This window comes from Moschus berezovskii, chromosome 6 (assembly GCF_049115385.1).
Source record: "Moschus berezovskii isolate FMDL1 chromosome 6, NW_MosBer_1.0, whole genome shotgun sequence".
Classification (NCBI taxonomy): domain Eukaryota; kingdom Metazoa; phylum Chordata; class Mammalia; order Artiodactyla; family Moschidae; genus Moschus; species Moschus berezovskii.
Genome location: NC_142465.1, coordinates 91,340,001 through 91,359,734, shown reverse-complemented (window position 1 = coordinate 91,359,734; position 19,734 = coordinate 91,340,001). Strand labels below are relative to the sequence as shown.

The following is a 19,734-nucleotide window of genomic DNA, read 5'->3' as shown; positions in this document are numbered from 1 at the left end:
TAGCCCGCCAGGCTCCTCTGCCCACAGAATTTTCCAGGCAAGACTACTGGAGTGGGTTGCCTTTTCCTCCTCCAGGTGATCTTCCCAACACAGGGATCTAACTGAGTCTCTTCCGTCTCCTGCATTGACAGGTGGATTCTTAGCCACTAGTGCCACCTGGGAAGCCCAAACTGAGTTCCTAACTAAAATTCATACATTTTAATGTGTACAAAGCCACCTGACATAAAATATCTTTATCCCATTTATAGGTCAAATTACAGTTGCCCTGCCCTGTGCTGTGCTCAGTCATGTCTGACTGTTTGTGACCCCACAGGCTGTAGACCACCAGGCTTCTCTGTCCATGGAATTCTCCAGGCAAGAATACTAGAGTGGGTTGCCATTTCCTTCTCCAGGGGATCTTCCTAACCTAGGCATCAAACCTGCCCCTCTTGCATCTCCTGCATTGGCAGGCAGATTCTTTACCATAGTTGAAGCAAAAGAAAATATGTTTGGTGTCTTTTTTCTTGTTTTGTGATAAACACAGTTTTCGTATACTTACATGTTAAGGGAATCTGATATCATATCATAAGGGCAGAAATAAAACTTAATTTGTGTAAAAATATTCTAATACTATTCTTTTTAGAAAAGTAAGTTTGGACTGCTACCTAGCAAAGCCAGTTTCTACTGGCATATAACAATGAAACATAGGTGATACCTCCAGCTTGCCTGTGTTCCCTCTCATCACTGATCCAATGGTGAAAGGAAATGAGAACGTCTAATTTGTTTTGAAAACTGACAGCCTAGATCTCTAAAACTCCTATTTTCCACATTCAAATCTACTGCTGGATATTCTTCCTTCTTCCTTTAATCCCACTACTCCTTTTAGTTTTACCTGTTATAGCCACTTCTCTGTATTGTAGTTATTTTTCAGATTTCAAAGGATAACAAATGTTGTTACTTTGATTGTCCCCATGGTTCCAACACTTCCTAAAGTTATTTCCAGCTCAAAGAAACAGAAACTCACACCGTAGTTTTTTGTGGAGAAAAGGTAGAATAGGAATGACTGTTATTAACCTCTGTAGAACACAGTATGTCTCAGCTCCTCCTGTGTTCCCCTCCTGTGAGACTCAACCAGTTTCTCAGAAACCCACCACGTCTTCTGACAATTCCCTGTGCCAACCAGATGCATCTGTCTTTTGATGCTATAATTTAAACTGTATTTTCCTTATAGGCTAAGGTCATCTATCATGACAATGCACTTTCATGAATACAACTTAATTTTGTAAAGCATGAGTGCTTCAAGCTTGACTTTACCAGCATACTGTGTCTTTCAGGCAAAGGAAGATATAACATTTCTCACAAGGGGAGATTAATCCTATTATTAGATGATTTGTTATTCCCATTAACGGTGTAACTTATAAAGTCCCAAACAACAGAAACGAGGGTGGTAGGATGCTGACTGAAAGATTTAAACAGTTAATGAAAGATATCTTTAATATAATTTAATTGATATTCTTTCCAACTCCAGAGACAAAATTTCTAAAATCACTGGGGGATCTGATAGAGTTATCACTGACATTCAAGGATATATGGGAATATAGCTTCTGCTGGATCAAAAAAAAGTGTATGTTGGGATAAAGTTGTGTTCATTTAGGCATCTACTTATTTGGTCTACTTATTCTTGCTTATCCAACTGAGCTGGCATTAGCAGGAAAATAAAGAGATCTACAGAGTGCTTAAAAAATACTGAGCATCTTGAACAATTTTAAATTTAATTTTTGTTGAGTTGTCTTGATCCATAAGTATCTGAATATCTTTTTTAGCTTTTTCCTTCTTTTTATCTTGATGAAGACCATTCTGTGATGAAACTATGACATACAGTAATCAAAGTAAAACTATAGCTCATTTTGTTAAATCATACCAGGCAAGAAAAAAATTACAAGTTATCTTTAGTACAGAAAACAGGACTAAAAATAAAAAAAAAACAACTTTGGGTTGAGAATCAGTACACATAAATTCAAAAACAAAGAAGTGTGAGGCAAATATCAGTAGTCAGTTATATTCTGCGTTAACAGGATAATAGCTGTTTTCGATATTTACTTAACCTTTGTCTCCGGTGTATTGTTTCCTGACTTACCTGCAGTTGGAGTGGGCCTAAGCCTGGTGTTGCCGCGGCAGCAGCTGCCATGGTAGTTGGGATCAGCTGTACAGGGTAAGGGTCACCTACGTAAGAGAATAATAGAGGCGTCAGCACCTTTTATCTACTCTCCACCTGCAAATTAAACTCATGCATTCACTCTTTCCAAAAGCCTTCTTTTGTGTGCCTTGCCTAGGCCTAATGAAAAGCTCTATTGTGCAGCTTTTTACTAACACTCTTTTCACAATTCTGGCTGAGAGAGGAACGTGAATAAAAGGCACAAGCAATTAAGGCGGAAACCTCATCCTTTTTTTCATGATGTATTTAGGAAAATGGGAGGAAAAAGTGAGCACTGATCAGAGGGCTGCGCTTTATAACACACACACACACACACACACACACACACACACACACACACACATCACACCTGATAATCTTGATATGAGCACACCAAGTCCTCAGCAAATTTAAAATGTTATTATAAAAATAATTTAACTAAACTTAATTTTACTTTAACAAACTAAACTCTCAATATTTAGGCCAAGTAGCTTATCTTTTGAATGCTATGTTACTGTCTTGATTCAAATAACCTCTTAAATAATGTTCCATGGACAAACTCATTATAAAGAAAAAATTTGATGCATTTTTAAAAGTTATGTAAAATACTAGTTATCTTTATTTCCAGAGACAAATGTTTAAAAAAATATACTGTAAAAGAAAAAGAATATAGGTGGTTTTCCCCAAAGGCTTTCTGTTTGTGGGAATAACTAAAACACTAAAAAATTTAAGCAATTAAAAATTAAAGTTTTAATACAGATAATCTATAAAAATACAGACGTACACAAACATCTATACATATATACACATATTATAGAAGATATTTTGATGCAAATAACAAATTTTTTCCACTTAGTAAAGAGGTACAATGGATATCTGCACAGAGCCCGGTGATATGCTAACAGATACACACATTATTAGTCATTTGAAATGCAACTGTAGCAAAAATGGAAAATAATAACTGTAAGAACAATTTTCTAATATATGAAGCTTTTTGTAGAACTGTAATTTGTGAAAAACTTGTTGAATGTCAAATGTATTGAAATATAACTACAAATAACTCAGTTAATAATTCATTCAAAAATATTTATTGAGTACCTGATTTGTGTTAAATACTGCTGTTGACACTAGAAATGGAGCTTTCAAGAAGACTTACGTCAAGAGGTGTATTTACTGGAAATTTAATGAAGCTTAAGCTTTGGGTTCTGGAAAGGGCTCCTAGCAGTGTGTTCACAGGGTCATATGTTTTTATATCTGTCAGCTTCCTTAATTTTTTACTTTGTTGTGATCCTTTTTATAAATAAATATTTTCTCTTTACTTTATATATATATATATATGTATGTATGTATATAATGTAGATCATGCATGCGTTCTCAGTCACTTCAGTCGTGTCTGACTCTGTAACCCCATGGACTATAGCCCTCCAGGCTCCTCTGTCCATGGGATTCTTCAGCCAAGAATTCTAGAGAGGACTGCTGTGCCCTCCTCCAGGGGATCTTCCCTACCCAGGGATTGTGGGCTGATTCTTTACCATTGAGCCAACAGGGAAGCCCATAATGTAGATCATATATATACATATATTTATATACATAATTTCCATATTTTTTATTTTTAAATACAGTCCCCAAAATTACATTACATGTTTCAGGCTTCAAAATACCTGCATCTATTTCCACTGATCTGGTTTTACAGCTTAATGGGAGAAAAAGACAAAGGATAACTCAATGATTGCTGCTGCTGCTAAGTCACTTCAATCGTGTCCGACTCTGTGTGACCCTGTAGACGGAAGCCCACCAGGCTCCTCCATCCCTGGGATTCTCCAGGCAAGAACACTAGAGTGGGTTGCCATTTCCTTCTCCAATGTGTGAAAGTGAAAGTGAAGTCGCTCAGTCGTGTCCGACCCTTAGCGACCCCATGGACTGCAGCCTACCAGGTTCCTACATCCATGGGATTTTCTAGGCAAGAGTACTGGAGTGGCTTGCCATTGCCTTCTCCGAACTCAATGATTAGTATAAAATAAAGTAAACGTTAAGCATACAATGCTATGGACTCCACTGTGGGTACCTCAAACCCAGTCTAAAAGATCAAAGACACCCTCTAGGATGAAGTCATGTTTAAGCTGAAACCTGAATTAAGTGAAAACAAGCCAGGCAAAGAAGGGAAGCATTTCAGGAAGGAAAATAATTTTCATTAAGACTCAGGGTCAAATGGGAGTGTTATATCATAGCTCAGTTCCTGAACTTCTTAAGTATAGAGTACAGGCAGGGAAGTAGAGATAAATGGGCTTGGAGAGGGAATCAGAGGCCAGATTGTGTATGACTTTATGTATAATATAAAGAATCTAAATTTTGTCCTACTGGGAAAAAGAAACCATAAACAAGGAAAAAATATGGGTTGAGCAAAACCCCTTGGGCTTGAGGTTCGAAGTTGTCATCAATAATAAAAAGATGCAGAACTCTGTATAATATATGATGATGGTTCAGATTAGGGTGGTGATGTTGGAATAAAGAATGATGGAGAAGGTCAGGCGGTATTTAAGAAGCAAAACTGACAAGACTTAATGATTGTTTACATAGAAAAGACCCAAAGATGCTTCCCAGGTTTTTCACTGGACAGTTGATTAGGAAGTGGAACTATTTGTTGGATTTGCAAACACAGATGATAAACAAAACTCTCAGGTTGGGCCCATCTGGGAGGAAAATGAAGGGGAAAGAATAAAGAGTTCTGTTTTGGACATTTCAAACCTGAAAAATCTATCAGTCTCCAAGCATAGGTGTTCATTGAGGAACTTGATAAACATGTTAGGATTTTAGAGGAGCAATTCACATAGGAGAAAGAAATTTGAGAGTGGTCAGCATATTTCTGGAATTTAAGCTATAACCAGTCAAGTGTTAACTATAGATTAAAAAAAGAGCTCCAAAGATTGGATTATGGGATATCCTAACAGGTATAGTTAGTAAGATAGGTAACTAGCAGAAAAACAGAGGAGAAATGTAAATTTGGTGTTCCAGAAGCCAAGTAAAGAAAGATTTTCAGGAAGAATAATCAATTTTTTCAAATGTTGGACTTGGTGATATAGAAGTCATTGGAGACCTCTACAAGGGCAATTTCAATGGAGCAAGGGTTAAGAAAGCTTAACTGGAGTGAGTGTGATCCGTAGAGACTGAATAGAAGACAGAAATTGAATATTATAAGTCTAGATCCTTGCTTTTCAAAGTGAAGTTCTCAAAAGCAGCACTGGCATCAGCCTGGAGTTTGTTAGCAGAATTTCAGTGCATGTGTGCATGCTGTGTCACTCAGTCATGTCTGACTCTTTGCAACCTTATACACCAGAGAGCACCAGGCTCGTCTTCCATGGGATTCTCCACGCAAGAATACTGGAGTGGGTCGCCATGCCCTCCTCCAGGAGATCTTTCTAACCCAGGGATTGAACCTGAGTCTCCTGTGACTCCTCCACAGAGAGCGGATTCTTTACCACTGAGCCACTGGGGAAGCCCAGCAGAATTTCAGACTGTACCCCAACTCTAAGGTGGCAGGCAGCCTCTAAGATGGAAGCCCCAGTGACTCTTACTTCCTGGTATTTATGTCCTTGTGCAATTCCCTCCCCTCATGGACTGGGCCTAGTAAATATCTTCTAATGAACAGAATACACAGAAGTGATGTGATATTACTTTTGACATTAGGTTACCAAAAAACTCTGGCTCTGTCTTGCTTGCTCCCCACCACCCCTTTTCTGAGCAAGCAGCTATATTGGGAGCTGTCCTATAGAGAGGCCCACATTGCAAAGGACTGAGGTCTTCCAGCCAACAGCAAGTGAAGGAGGTGGCCTGATAACAACCAAGGAAGGGAGCTTGAAAGTGGATTTCTCCCCAAGTCAAGCCGAGAGATGACTGCAGCCCAGGCCAACACCTTTATCTGCAAGGACGTGAAAGACTCAGCTGGAACACAGCTGTGTTCAAACAATTGTTTATTTTAAGCCACTAAGCTTTGGGAGAATTTATTAAAGTAGCAAGCACAAACCTTCTGAATTAGAATTTAAATTTTAACAAGATTTCCAGACTATTTGTATGCACTGCCCAAGTGCTAAAACAAGACAATTTCAGTGACGTACTTTGCAATAGGTATTGGAGGATGTGTGATAAAGAAAATTTTACTAGAAAGGTATCCATTTGTAAAAATGATAGTATGCTTATATACTAATAAGAAAAATCATATATAGAAAAGAAAATGGTGATACAGGAAAAAGGACAACTGATGTTATCTGACAAGGCTTTACTTATCATTTGGAATTTTAAATATTTAATCCAGAAGATACTATATCTGATTTTATAAAGGAAGTTTAGATATTTGAATCTGCATTTATGTAAACTAGCAAACAGCAAATATTATGACTATTCAGTTCAGTTCAGTTCAGTTCAGTCGCTCAGTTGTGTCCGACTCTTTGCGACCCCATGAATCACAGCATGCCAGGCCTCCCTGTCCATCACCAGCTCCCAGAGTTCTATTCAAATACTTAAAATTGTACCATTCACTTATATTCCTTATTTAATGATTATAATGTTAAAAGTAATGACAGAAAAAGTTTAGAGGCTATGGTGCTCTTCAGAGTGATAATTCACTTTATATAATTTACTTGTTGAAAGTCAATTAATAAGCACTTACATCATCTACCACATGACTAGAACTCTGCTGGTTTTTATGGGAGACAAAAACAACAAAACACACAGTATTTGCCTATATCTATTTACTATAAGTCTCTCTTAGAAAAGAACTTATTTGAGTTGACAACCAGTGCTATAGGACTTAAAGGAGAACTAATTCCAGGTTTCAATATTTAAAGAATAAAAGGTGAAAATAAGAGTGAGTGTGGCCTTGAAGATTTGCATGTGTGGGGGGAGATGTTTTAGGAAAGGTGAAATGTATCATAGCATGGGTGTGATATGCTGAAGGAATGGAGAGAAAACCAGTTTAACTCACAGCTTATAGAATAAAAGGAAAAGAGACAGAAAGCAGGGATCTGGGAAACTTTTCATAATCCAGACTAGAAGATATCTGACTACAAAAAGGCAATGGATATGAAATGAAGTTTTAACAAGTTTAATTAAAGGGGTTAAGTAATAGAAGATCTTAAAGATGACTCCGAATTCTAACCTAGGGATACAGATTTACTCATAAATTTGGGTTGATTGCAAATACCCACATAGGTGTTTAGAGCACTTTCCAACTATTAGCATATAATTCTTAATAACAAATTGAGTATTACAAGGTAACTTAAACTCATTAGTTAAAATCTACACTATTCCATAACATTTAAAAATGAACATGCATATTAGAATCTTATTATTTTTCATTTCCTATATCCATGAATATATAGCAATAAAATGAATATGGCTATCTTTCTTTTGAATATGCATATATATATGCATAACTATAATGTTATTCATGTGCCATACTGTACATGTATTAATATGTACACATACATATACACATGCAAGCTAAATAATGTACGTGTGTGTTATGAGCTGAACTGGGTCCCCTCAAACTTTATATGTTTAAGTCCTAACCTCCAGTATCTCAGAATATAACTGTATTTGGAGATATGTCCTTTAAGAGGTAATTAGGATAAAACAAGGTCGTATGAGTAGGCTCTAATCCAATATGATTGGTGTCCTTATAGAAAGAGATTAGGACGCAGGCAACATAGAAGGAAGGACAACTATGCGAGGACAGAGGGAGAAGACAACCATCTACAAATGAAGAAAAGAGGCCTCAGAACGAAATCCACACTGTTGATAACTTGATCTTGCATTTTGAGCTTTCGGAACTGTCAGAAAATAAACTTCTGTTGTATAAACCAACCAACTTGCTTTATTTTACTATGGCAGCCTTAGCAAACTAAAGCAATATGTTTGCCATAAGCAACTTTATATCAGTGTAGTTGATGTTAAAGTGAATTGGAAAAATAAAAAAACTGGCAGCAAGAATTAAAAAGAGTACTGTTGCCCTTATATAACTATAATCACACACAGTTTCAAGATAAACATAAGATCAAAAACAGGATGTTAACTAATTTCAAAAGGTTTGTGTCTAAGCCACCATATTAATAATGCACCTATCTCCATTCAACATACTAACATATATAACTTGAAGCATATGTACTTTATTATCAGTGTTTCAGACCAACTGTACTTTATTATCAATATTTCAGACCGAAAACATCAAGAACTAGTTTGACTGAAATCTGCCCCAGTTACAAAGTAAATACAAACACCATAAATGTGAAAAAGGCCAATATAACAATTTAACTCAATTAAGGAGATTCAAAATGTATTATATGCACGTGTCAGTGTTCTGAAAGGGACACATAATCTATAAGACTTCAACACAAGGTCAAGAGTAGTTCTTAAATGGGGACAGAGAAATTCAGAAACTGCTGGGGAAAAATAAAGCCTTTTACAGAAGTAAATACTGTCATCTATTTATGCCATCTCTTTATAAACTGCACTAAAAATGTTACAACTGGTTTGTTTTGTAAATACCTCATGAGATATTTGCTTGGTAAAAAATTGGATAATGGAAAATTCTGACTTTTAAAGTTTAACTATGTGTAAGTTATTCAAATTGACTTTCACCTAAAGTCATTTCTTCTACTCTTTGCTAGGTTTTTAACCATTTGAACAGTTTTTCCTTAAGCCTTTCCAAACTTAATTTGTGTCTTCTTTCAAGCCAAGTATGGAAAATTCTAGCTCAAAACTAAAATTTTTCAAAAAGTTGAAAAACACACTGAGGCATGTTAATTAACAGTTTCCAAAATACAATCTAGCTTAGAGTATCTATTGATATAAATGATATATCTAACAGTAAATAACCCAATAACCCCTCAGAAATCATGTTACATATGTTAGTAGTAAAAAGTAATGAATATTTAGATAATAATTCTTTTCAATGATACTACTGAAGAGACTTTTTTTTTCTATATACAGAGTAAGAAAAACAACAAAGTTATTTAGTCTGAGGAAGACTGTCAAAGGGCTTCCCTGGTGGCTCAGTGGTAAAGAATCCACCTGCCAATGAAGGAGACTCAGGTTTGATCCCTGGATTGGAAAGATCCCTTGGAGATGGAAATAGCAATCCACTTCAGTATCCTTGTCTGGGTAATCCCGTGGACAGAGGAGCCTGGCAGGAGTCATAAAAGGAGTCCATGGAGTCATAAAAATGTTCAATACTACTTGGTAATTGAATAACAACAACAAGATTGTCAAAAGCAAGCATGTTTTTGCTCAGGGTCACCTTCAGAATCCCTTTCATCCACTGAACTAATATAAATGATCTGGAAAGTATGTGGCATTATAAAAATTAAAACGTATACACAAATGCAAACACACACACACACACACACACACACACACAATCCCTGCCCTAGAAGAGTTCCTAAAAAAGTTACAGAAATGAACATGTAAACCAGTCCAGGGGTACAATGAGAAAAGTAGCTCAGTGCAAAAGGCACTATGGAAACTTCCAGAAAAGAAGGTAGGGTAGATTAACCTGGAAAGAGCATTGAGGAAGGTTATTTGTTAATCTCAATAAATGGCACTTCACCACAAATTATCTTTCAAGATCCTTTTACCGCCTACTTTCTATGTCCTCTGAAAAGTCACACAGTAAGCCTCCACCACTTAGTGCAACCAGGATTGCTCTTATTAATCATCTTCTCCGATTAATACTTAAAAGTCCCCATTCCTACCACTCTAACTTCCAGGTAGAGGGAGTTCTACAGGAGTGTAAGATAAGAAGAAGTTAAAAAGGACACTTGTTGTTGTTCAGTCACTAAGTTGTATCCGACTCTTTGTGACTCCATGAACTGCAGTACACCAGGCTTCCCTCTCCTTCACTCTCTCCCTGCCATTGTTCAAACTCGTGTCCACTGCACCTGATGCCAAAAGCTGACTCATTAGAAAAGACCCTGATGCTGGGAAAGATTGAAGGCAAGAGGCGATGGGAACAACAGAAGATGAGATGGTTGGAAGGCATCACTGACTCAACGGACATGAGTTTGAGCAAATCCCGGGAGATGCTGAGGGACAGGGAAGACTGGTGTGCTGCATGCAGTCCATGGGTTGCAAAGAGTTGGACGTGACTGAGCAACTGAACAACAGTAACTTCCATTGAGTCAGTGATGCCATGAAACCATCTCATCCTTTGTCTCCCCCTTCACCTCTTGCCCTCAACCTAAAAGGAGAAATGGAATTTTCAAAGGAAGTTGTTTTCTTTTATTTCCTGGGCCAACAGATGAACTTGTGGGTTCCTTCTGCTTGGAAGGAGCCCCATGCTATACATAGCACAGTGCTAACAATGGCTATTATCTGTGTAGCCTCTATACTTCCAGGGGTATTTTAATAGTCTCAGTGTGTCTGATGCAGAAAGGGAATGTTAAGCTCTGCAGCTAAAGAAGCGGGTAGAACACATCTTGCAGAGCCTTATGTTTTACTTTGAAAGCAACCTTAAGTTGCTGAAAGGTTTTAAGCAGGAAAGTGACACAGTCTGATTTGTGTTTTAGATAGATCAATTTTGTGGCAAGGGATAGAATCGATTGGAAGAGGGAGAGGCTGGAGACAAATAGACATGTTTAAAAACTACTGCAGTAGATCAAGCTGGAAATGATAATGGCCTAAACTAATCATAAGAGAAAGAGAAAGGAACACATAGGATGGGGGAGACACATGTGATGGCCAGTTTGATGGGAGAAAAGAAATACGGGGAGGGGGAGAAAAATAATTGTACTTGGGGTACTTTATTGTCAGATGTGGTTTAGGGGAAAAAATCCTTTTTTTACACAAAGTGTTTCAGCATCAGTTGATCCAACATCAATTATGAATTATTCATTATGCTCCCATTGATTTGAAATGTGGGCAACTAGTATTTGTTGACTTTTGGCACTGTTAAAATATTTTACATATATATACATAAAAATATACACATATAAATCCATTCATATATGAATGAATATATTTACTGATCTGTGTATAAAGTCTCATTTAATCTTTGGAACAATTCAGTAAGGTAGATAATTGTTCTCATCCTACAAATTAAAAATAAATGTTCAGGCTCTCACAGATAGTAAGTACTATAATACTTACTGTTGTGATAAGAAAAGTGTCACATTTATAGAGGATAATACAAATATATATTTAAATTTTCAAAATAGATATATTCATTTAACGTTCATTCAGTTAGCATGTGTCAGATATTGCATATAGGGTACAAAGTAATAAAAGATCCAGTTCTCCTTGCCTTCATGACCCTTTCAGTTACAAAATAAGCCATTAATATGGAAAGTGAAGCGAATCAAAGCTACAAGATTAAAATTATATGAATAAGAAAGGCAGCAACTACCAAAGAAAAGAGGGGTTTATTTGAGTTGAAATCACTGAAGAAAGAATCAGGGGAGGGGCCGGTCTTGAGTTAGGCTTTGAATAAAAAATAACTAGAGAAGATGAGAGAAGTCTAAAACTGCAGTGCTCAGTGCACAGTAGATATGCGATAAATATTTGCTGAATGAATAACATGGTTGAGCCTAAAAGTAAGGATCAGAGAAATGAATGAATAAAATGTCTTTATGAACTAGTCTAGAGTTGAACCTATGACATACAGTATCAAGAAATATTCAGAAGGTTGGTTAGAGCCTGTGAAGCTCCTCAAATGCCAAGGTAAGAATCTATTCATACCATGTCCCTAAGCATATGCACAATTACCTCCTATTCTAAAAAACAGCCAATTGTCTAGACTCCAAAATCCCTTGGTAAGGAGTCATTTATTTACTTTCTTCTCATCTAACTTGCTGGAAGCTAGTCTTCAGCGATAATCTTAAATCCTTCTACTACAATTTAATTCTCAATCCATAAACTTTTCCGGAAATAATGACCTTTGATTTGCCAAATTGGAATGAACGCTGTTGTGTAATAGTTGATACTGCTAATGGCTCCCTCCTTCTCAAACTACACCACACTCTCTGAGTTTTCCTATAATGTGCCTTTCTGGTTTTCCTCATACCCTGTTCATGCCAACTTTATTATTTCTGCAATAGGCTATTCTACCTCCCTTCACTCCTTCCTTAAATATTGATATTTCTTGGGGTCTAATCCTTGGTGCTTGGCTTTTCTCATTTGATTTCCCTTATCTGAATGATCTTATCCAATCTCTTGGTCCAAGGACCTTATAAAAAATATTTTAAGTCAATGACTCTAGCCTATATTTCTGTACTGTTTTGGACAACTCCTTTGACCCCCACCATCTGTCCCATAGGAAGTTCAATTTTCACAGTTAATTTAATCACCCTTTTTGTAGGACTTACTTCTACTCCCGGTATTTCTATTAATTTTGGTGACACCCAGTTACCTATGCTGTACATATGAAGTATCCTTGATCTTTCCCTTCCTTTAATCCTTCATGGCTGATCAGTTACAAACTTTTGTTTTTTTAACTCCTAGGTTTTCATTTCTTACTGCTGGAAAACGTACCAATCAGGTTCCCAGGCTTCAGTATTCTGCTAAAGAAATGAATTTTCTACTCAATTTCCAGAGGCACTAATTATAGGTACACAATAAGTATTCATTGGTTGTACTGAAATGGTAGTAAATATTTACTAGGTACATACTGTGTGCTAAGGACTAAAAAGTTCAAAAGTAAACAAGAAAAGTATATCTTGATGTGGATGAAATAAAAAATGAATGAATGGATTGATGGTTAAATGCCAGTATGAACTCAACCCTGATTTTTAGCCCTTAAATGGTTTTCCAGTTCCTGCAGCATAGTGCACTCTTTGATGGCTCAGCTGGTAGAGCGGAGGCCTATAGACTTCATGAATGTGGACGTCCTTATGTTGCTGGTTTGATTCTGGCTCGAAAGAAGTGCCTTAGTTGCTTGGGGTTTCCCTGGTGGCTCAGACAGAAAAGAATCTGCCTGCAATGCAGGAGACATGGGTTTGATCCTTGGGTCAGGAAGATCCCCTAGAGAAGGGAATAGCTACCCACTCCTGTATTCTTGCCTGGAGAATTCCATGGACAAAGGAGCCTGGCAGGCTACAGTCATGGGGTGGCAAAGAGTCGAACACGACTGAGTGACTAACATTTTCAGCCAACATAGAAGGTCTGTAAATACTTCCTAAAATTGGTTTCCTCTTATGTCCTCAAACAATTCACTTGTCATTTCTTACCTTAAAGCTCACTCCCAACACCAAACTACTTAAAGGTCCATGTACTCTAATTCATCTTGTGTTTTCCAATCAAGGCTGTTATTTTTTTTTTTTTCCAACCAGGAATGTTGTTTCTGTGTCCTTTCACTCCAACAACTTCACTTGCTTAGTTGCCCTTTCTCCTGTAGGATTTGACTTTAGGCATCATCCTTTAGGGACCCCCACCCCAAGAAGCCTTCCCTGACACCTTCTACCAAGCTTGAATTCATTCCCTTTGTTAAAATTCTATGCATGGCTCTATTATATCACATCTGTTTATATATCACTCTCCCCAACCAGACTGTTAGCATCCTAAGGCAGAATTATGTCTACTTAATCTTTAAATTCCCAGTTTTTAGCATAGTGCCTTGACCATTTCAGTCCAGTTCAGTTGCTCAGTTGTGTCCAACTCTTTGCGACCCCATGAATCACAGCACGCCAGGCCTCCCTGTCCATCACCAACTCCCGGAGTTCACTCAAACTCATGTCCATCGAGTCAGTGATGCCATCCAGCCATCTCATTCTCTGTCATCCCCTTCTCCTCCTGCCCCCAATCCCTCCCAGCATCAGAGTCTTTTCCAGTGAGTAAACTCTTCGCATGAAGTGGCCAAAGAATTGGAGTTTCAGCTTTAGCATCAGTCCTTCCAATGGACACCCAGGGCTGATGTCCTTTAGAATGGACTGGTTGTATCTCCTTGCAGTCCAAGCAGGCTATAAAATGTTTATGCATTGAATATATGAAGCAATATTTTATTTAATGTTATAGGATGCTCGGGGCTGGCATGCGGGGATGACCCAGAGGGAGGATAAAGGGAGGAGGGAGGTGGGAGGGGGGTTCAGGAGGGGGAACTTATGTAAACCCGGGGCAAATTCATATCAATGTATGGCAAAACCAACCAATATAATATTGTAAAATAATTTGCCTCCAATAAAAAATTAATTACAAAAAAAAAAAGAAATTAACAAATTTCAAATACAGATGACAACTCTTCCTCAAAAGCTTAAGGCTTAACAGAAGAAATAGCTCGTAAGCAAATAATTATACAAATAAGGAAGAAATTAGTTTTTTGTACAGAGTTTAACACAAGCAATATTGGTGTTTTAGATCTGCTGCCAATGATACCAAGGAAGGATAGAAAATGAAGGTGGAAAAAGAGGCCTAGAGTTTTAGGATGTTAAGTAATAAGGACTTGAAGAAAGTAGTCAAATAACCTTTTGTAACATATTTTCCATACATCAAACCATTCTTTTCTAATATTCTGTAATTTATCTCTTTTGTATATTTTCATTTTCCCTTTGATATTAAAAGTCAATAATATAAATTTTCTAAATCTTAAAATGATTTCTGTTCATGAATAAAACCCACTTTTATGATGCCAATAAAGCACCTGAATGTGGTCAAGGTATCTACTAGAAAAGGTTTTTTTTTAAATTAATTTATTTTTTATTGCAGGATAATTGCTTACAGAATTTTGCTGTTTTCTGTCAAACCCCAACATGAATCAGCCATAGGTATACATATATCCCCTCCCTTTTGAACCTGCCTCCCATCTCCCTCCCCATCTCACCCCCTTAGGTTGATACAGAGCCCCGTTTGAGTTTCTTGAGCCACACAGCAAATTCCTGTTGGCTATCTATTTTACATATGGTAATGTAAGTTTCCATATTATTCTTTCCATACATCTCACCCTCTACTCCCCTCTCCCCATGTCCACAAGTCTATTCTCTATGTCTGTTTCTCCACTGCTGACCTTTAAATAAATTCTTCAGCACCATTTTTATAGATTCCATACATATGCATTAGAATATGATATTTATCTTTCTCTTTATGACTTAACTTCACTCTGTTCTGGGTTCATCCACCTCATTAGAACTGACTCAAATGCAGTCCCTGTTATGGCTGAGTAATATTCCATTGTGTATATGTACCTCAACCTTGTAAACAGATGTTTTATATGAAAACAGATGATATAAACAAAATCCTTCATCATAGTGACTATTCCAATCACTTCACTTCCCGATGGCTCAGTAAAGAATCTGCTTGCCATCCCAGGAGCTGAAGGAGATGCAGGTTTGATCCCTGTGTTGAGAAGACCCCCTGGGGGAGGAAATGGCTACTCACTCTGCTATTCTTCCTTGGAAAATTTCATAGACAGAGGAGTCTGGTGGGTTACAGTCCATGGGGTTACCAAGAGTTGGATATGACTGACCACAATGGCACAATAAAGGTGAAAGGGCTTCTAAATGCAGAAAGTCTGTAAAGCCTTTCTAGATTTGCTGGAATAGTATAATATGACTTTAATATTTGAAATATTTTATGAAAAATGCTAATATTTTGTAGTAACTCATAAAATAAGAATAGAAATATTTCATATGAATTTTATTTGAGAAAGTATAATTAATAAATTATCTTGCTTGACTATTTAAAAAGAAGATATCTTTAGGTGAGCATTAGTTCTTAACTGCTTTGTCATAAGCTAAATTTTTTTCAGTAAGAGACTTTTTTAAAATAAACTCTTTTTTTGTCTTCTTAATGTAGTATTGTAAAGGAAAACTTTACCCTAATTAATAGTTAACCTAGTTGGCTAGTTTAGTAACAGATTAATTTATAAACTCTTCAAAAAACGTTTTAAAATGGGAAGTCATTTCTGCATATAAAAATTATTGTGTCTTTTCCTCACCTTTTCCCCATAAATCTAATGAATTCTAGTACCAATGAAAATTCCTAGATTAGTTATCTAATAAATCTGAGTATCCCTGAAAAGGTGACAATAAATCAAACAAGTATCCTTTTCCTTCTGTGTTCCACCATTTCAACCAAGGCATCATTTAAGTATTGCATAGTAACTCATTTTAAGCTGTACAAAGAGAATTATTAATTAAGGAACTGCTTCTATATGTACATCTATATGAGAGTGCTGTCTGCATTTTGCCTCTGTGTATTTTGAAGAAATGAATGGAAAAGAGAAAAGCATCCAAAATGATGAAAGCATTAGAAAAGTAGGGATTTGGAAGACAGGCATTCATACAAGCCACTTAAGACCAATTTAAGGGACTTCTCTGGTGGTCCAGTGGTTAAAAATTCGCTTACCAATGCAGGGAACATGGGTTTACTCCCTGGTCTGGGAGGATCCCAAATACCTCAGAGCAACTGAAACTGTGTGCCAGAACTACTGAAGCCCTTGTGCCTAAAGCCTGTGCTCCAAAGCAAGAGAAGCCATTGCAATCAGAAACCCGAACACTGAACCAAGTGTAGCTTCCACTCTCTGCAACAGAGAAAGCCTGCATGCGGCAAGACCCAGGCAAAAATAACTAAGCAAATATATATGTTATATATATAAAGACCAATACAAATGCTATTTCTCTTTTATTTTTCACTTTTAATATGATGGTTTAGCAAGTATTTCATTTTTTAAAAAGCACTCCATTTTTTGACACCCTTGATGATAGACATCCTTCCTTGTGCAGTGTATCCAGAGTCTACAGGTTGAGAACAGAAAGCTTCCTAAACCACTCATTAATAATAAGACTATGGAATAGACACTTGTGATAACTCCTGGCCTACAGATTTCACCAGGAATGGTAAATTTTAGACCAGTGGAAATTAAGAAATGTTATGAAATTTTCCCTCCCCCTAAAAAATAAAAAACAACAATGCAAGTAGAGTGACCTAAAGTAGGTAAATTCCTGAAATCCTTTTCATCATATCAAATTCTGAATTTTGAAAGTCGGTTGGTACATTTAATAATTAATAATGATATCTGTTGTCATGCTCTTGTTGTTCAGTCGTTCAGTCATGTCCGACATTGCTACCCCATGGACTGCACAACACCAGGCTTCCCTGTCCATCACCAATTCCCAGAGCTTGCTAAAATTCATGTCCACTGAGTCAATGATGCCATCCAAGCATCACATCCTCTGCTGTCCACTTCTCCTCCTGCCTTTAATCTTTTCCAGCATCAGGGTCTTTTCCAGTGAGTTAATTCTTCGCATTGGGTGACCAAAGTATTGGCGTTTCACCTTTAGCATCAGTCCTTCCAATGAATATTCTGGCCTGATTTCCTTTAGGATTGACTGGTTGGATCTCCTTGCAGTCTAAGGGACTCTCAAGAGTCTTCTCCAATACCACAGTTCAAAAGCATCAATTTTTCGGTGCTCAGTCTTTTTTATGGTCCAACTCTCACATCCATGGAACAACAGACTGGTTCCAAATAGGAAAAGGAGTACGTCAAGGCTGTATATTGTCACCCTGCTTATTTAACTTACATGCAGAATACATTATGAGAAACACTGGGCTGGAAGAAGCACAAGCTGGAATCAAGATTGCTGGGAGAAATATCAATAACCTCAGATATGCAGATGACACCACCCTTATGGCAGAAAATGAAGAAGAACTAAAGAGCCTCTTGATGAAAGTGAAAGAGGAGAGTGAAAAAGTTGGCTTAAAGCTCAACATTCAGAAAACTAAGATCATGGCATCTGGTCCCATCACTTCATGGGAAATAGATGGGGAAAGAGTGGAAACAGTGGCTGACTTTATATTTTTGGGCTCCAAAATCACTGCAGATGGTGATTGCCGCCATGGAATTAAAGACACTTACTCCTTGGAAGGAAAGTTATGACCAAGCTAGACAGCATATTTAAAGCAGAGACGTTACTTTGTCAACAAAGGTCCGTCTAGTCAAGGCTATGGTTTTTCCAGTAGTCATGTGTGGATGTGAGAGTTGGACTATAAAGAAAGCTGCTTGCCAAAGAATTGATGCTTTTGAACAGCGGTGTTGAAGAAGACTCTTGAAAGTCCCTTGGATTGCAAGGAGATCCAACCAGTCCATCCTAAAGGAGATCAGTCCTGGGTGTTCATTGGAAGGACTGATGTTGAAGCTGAAACTTCAACACCTTGGCCACCTGATGCAAAGAGCTGACTCATCTGAAAAGAACCTGAAGCTGGGAAAGATTGAGGGCAGGAGGAGAAGGGGATGGCAGAGGATGAGATGGTTGGATGGCATCACCGACCCAATGGACATGGGTTTGGGTGAACTCTGGGAGTTGGTGATGGATGGGGAGGTCTGGCGTGCTGTGGTTCATGGGGTTGCAAAGAGTTGGACACGACTGAAGTGAACTGAACTGAACTAGGTTTGTCATAGCTTTTATTCCAAAGAAGAAAATAGTGATACATTATAGAATAATTTAACTTGTTTAGAAATGCATAGATTTGTCCTATCTAATGTTTACGATCTCCTTATGAAATGAGTAGGGCAGACATCACTGGAGCTACTTTAAAGATGACAGCTAATGTACAAAGAGGAAAATGACTTGCCCAAGGACACAGAATAATATGAAATGGGATTATGACCACCAACGAATTTTGACACCTTGTATAATTTTTTTTCTGGCAGAATTTGAGACAATTAACAGTTTCAGATTACAAGTCTCACTGATGCTTATTCATAGCTTAACTCAGATCAGTCAATTTTTAAAGTTTTAAACCCTCCATTAACCAACTCAGAGAGCATTAGAATTTAGAGATAATCTCTCAGGTGAAAAATGTTCAAAAGGAAAAAAATATATATATCAAAGAAAAACACCATATTCTGGTCATGGAACTGATTACAGGAATAATACATTTGGGGCAAATATGTGCACATAAAAATGTTTATTGTAGCATTGTCTAAAACTGTGAAGTACTGTAGACAAACTTAAATGCTAATTGCTTGGGAACACAAAATATAGTGTATTCAGTTTAATGAAACATGATGCAGAATAATTTAAGTCTGAAAGTATGGAAGAAAGATGGCCATGATTTTCTGTTATATTTATAAGTAGAATATAGCAGAAACATTTATCCTCCCATACATTATATATTATATAGCAAATATCACACATGAGGTATATATATATATATATATATATATATATTACATAGCATATAATACACAGATATCTTCACTCCTGCATATAAATAAATACATATTTATGTATGAGTATATAACATATATGTGTGTATAGTATATGTGTATACAATATATATATGTGTATACAGTTCTGGAAAAATAGGTACCAAACTGTTAACAGTAATCACCTCTGCAGATTGGGGTTATAGACAGGAGGGCAGAAAACTTTTAGTTTCTGTATGGAAGAAACATGGCCATGATTTTTTTGGTTATAGTTGCACAGGCAAATAACTTTTAGCTTCTGTTTAATATACTTCTACATTATTTGATATTTGTACAGACAGCAAATGCTATCTTTAATATATTTGAAAAAATGTGAGGGGTTGTTATGAGTTGACTATATAAATAGGATCAAGAAAAGTTTAAATATGTTCTATTA

The 19,734-nt window shown here is 37.0% G+C and overlaps 1 protein-coding gene across 6 annotated transcripts in view; it reads right to left on the bottom strand.

The window, feature by feature from the left end:
- Positions 1–19,734, bottom strand: part of SOX5 (SRY-box transcription factor 5) — a 1,155,320-nt gene that overhangs the window by 123,566 nt on the left and 1,012,020 nt on the right. For all 6 annotated transcript variants that reach the window (XM_055394458.2, XM_055394455.2, XM_055394462.2 and 3 more), the window contains exon 13: positions 2,117–2,202. In XM_055394458.2, the coding sequence (XP_055250433.1) occupies positions 2,117–2,202 (86 nt within the window). The remainder of the gene's footprint in view (positions 1–2,116; positions 2,203–19,734) is intronic.